The sequence below is a fragment of the Mus pahari genome, chromosome 12 (assembly GCF_900095145.1).
Source record: "Mus pahari chromosome 12, PAHARI_EIJ_v1.1, whole genome shotgun sequence".
Classification (NCBI taxonomy): Eukaryota; Metazoa; Chordata; class Mammalia; order Rodentia; family Muridae; genus Mus; species Mus pahari.
Window position 1 is genome coordinate 16,211,819 of NC_034601.1, and position 1,352 is coordinate 16,213,170.

Here is a 1,352-nt window from a genome sequence, read left to right on the forward strand (position 1 = left end):
TTGAAGGTGAACCCAGCAGTTCCAGAGGTAGAGAATCAGCCTCCTGCTGGCAGCAACCCAAGCCCAGAGTCTGAGGGCAGCATTATGCCCACACAGCCTGAGGAAGCAGAAGAAACCTGGGACTCTAAGGAAGACAAAATTCACAATGCTGAGAACATCCAGCCTGGGGAGCAGAAGTATGAGTACAAGTCAGGTGTGTTTAAGAAGAGTGGTTGAGAAATACGTACCTACCTCCCTGAGAAATGGGTGTCCTCTTGCAGGACACAGGAGTGTGACTGATGCATCCTGTCTTGCAGATCAGTGGAAGCCTCTAAACCTTGAAGAGAAGAAGCGTTATGACAGGGAATTCCTGCTGGGCTTTCAGTTTATCTTTGCCAGCATGCAGAAGCCAGAAGGATTGCCCCATATCACTGATGTGGTGCTGGACAAGGTTGGTTTGATTGGGAAGTGCCTGAGGTCGACAAAGAAGACAGCCATCCTAACCTGTTTCTAAGACACCAATCTTCTTTGCAGGCCAATAAAACACCACTTCGGCAACTGGATCCCTCCAGACTACCTGGCATAAACTGTGGCCCAGATTTCACTCCGTCTTTTGCCAACCTTGGCCGACCAGCCCTCAGCAACCGTGGGCCCCCAAGGGGTGGGCCAGGTGGGGAGCTGCCCCGAGGGCCGGTGAGTGGGGCTGGCTGAGGGGCAGATGGTTAATGAATGGGGTATAATCTTAAATGTGTCATCCTTTGGGGAGAAGTCTGTCTCAGAGCTGTGTCGAAATGGGGTCACATACTGTATTTGCTGTTCTCTGTCTTAAGTTGTCTTCATCCCTTGTCTAGCAGGCTGGCCTGGGACCCAGGCGCTCTCAGCAGGGCCCACGAAAGGAAACTCGCAAGATCATTTCCTCAGTGATAATNACTGAAGACATAAAACTAAACAAAGCGGAGAAGGCTTGGAAACCCAGTAGCAAANGGACAGCAGCTGATAAGGATCGAGGGGAAGAGGATGCTGATGGAAGCAAGACCCAGGTACTAGCAAGTCTTACCTCACTGTCTTTACTACACTGTCTGGGCTCAGTCCCTGCCATTTTGCCCTGTCCCAGCAGCCTGTTTGTCTTGAATACTCCACTAGATCCTGTAAACTCCATCCTCTCTTCTCCACAGGACCTGTTCCGCAGGGTACGCTCTATCCTGAATAAGCTGACACCCCAGATGTTTCAGCAGCTGATGAAGCAGGTGANACAGCTGGCCATTGACACGGAGGAACGCCTCAAAGGAGTTATTGACCTCATCTTTGAGAAAGCCATTTCAGAGCCCAACTTCTCTGTGGCTTATGCCAACATGTGCCGCTGCCTCATGGCG

At 51.1% G+C, this 1,352-nt stretch overlaps 1 protein-coding gene across 1 annotated transcript in view; it reads left to right on the plus strand.

Annotated features, from left to right (window-relative positions):
• Positions 1-1,352, plus strand: part of Eif4g1 (eukaryotic translation initiation factor 4 gamma 1) — a 20,060-nt gene that overhangs the window by 8,137 nt on the left and 10,571 nt on the right. The window contains exons 11-15 of the mRNA XM_029544750.1: positions 7-193; positions 297-430; positions 514-672; positions 834-1,019; positions 1,155-1,349. Coding sequence (XP_029400610.1) covers positions 7-193; positions 297-430; positions 514-672; positions 834-1,019; positions 1,155-1,349 — 861 coding nt within the window. The remainder of the gene's footprint in view (positions 1-6; positions 194-296; positions 431-513; positions 673-833; positions 1,020-1,154; positions 1,350-1,352) is intronic.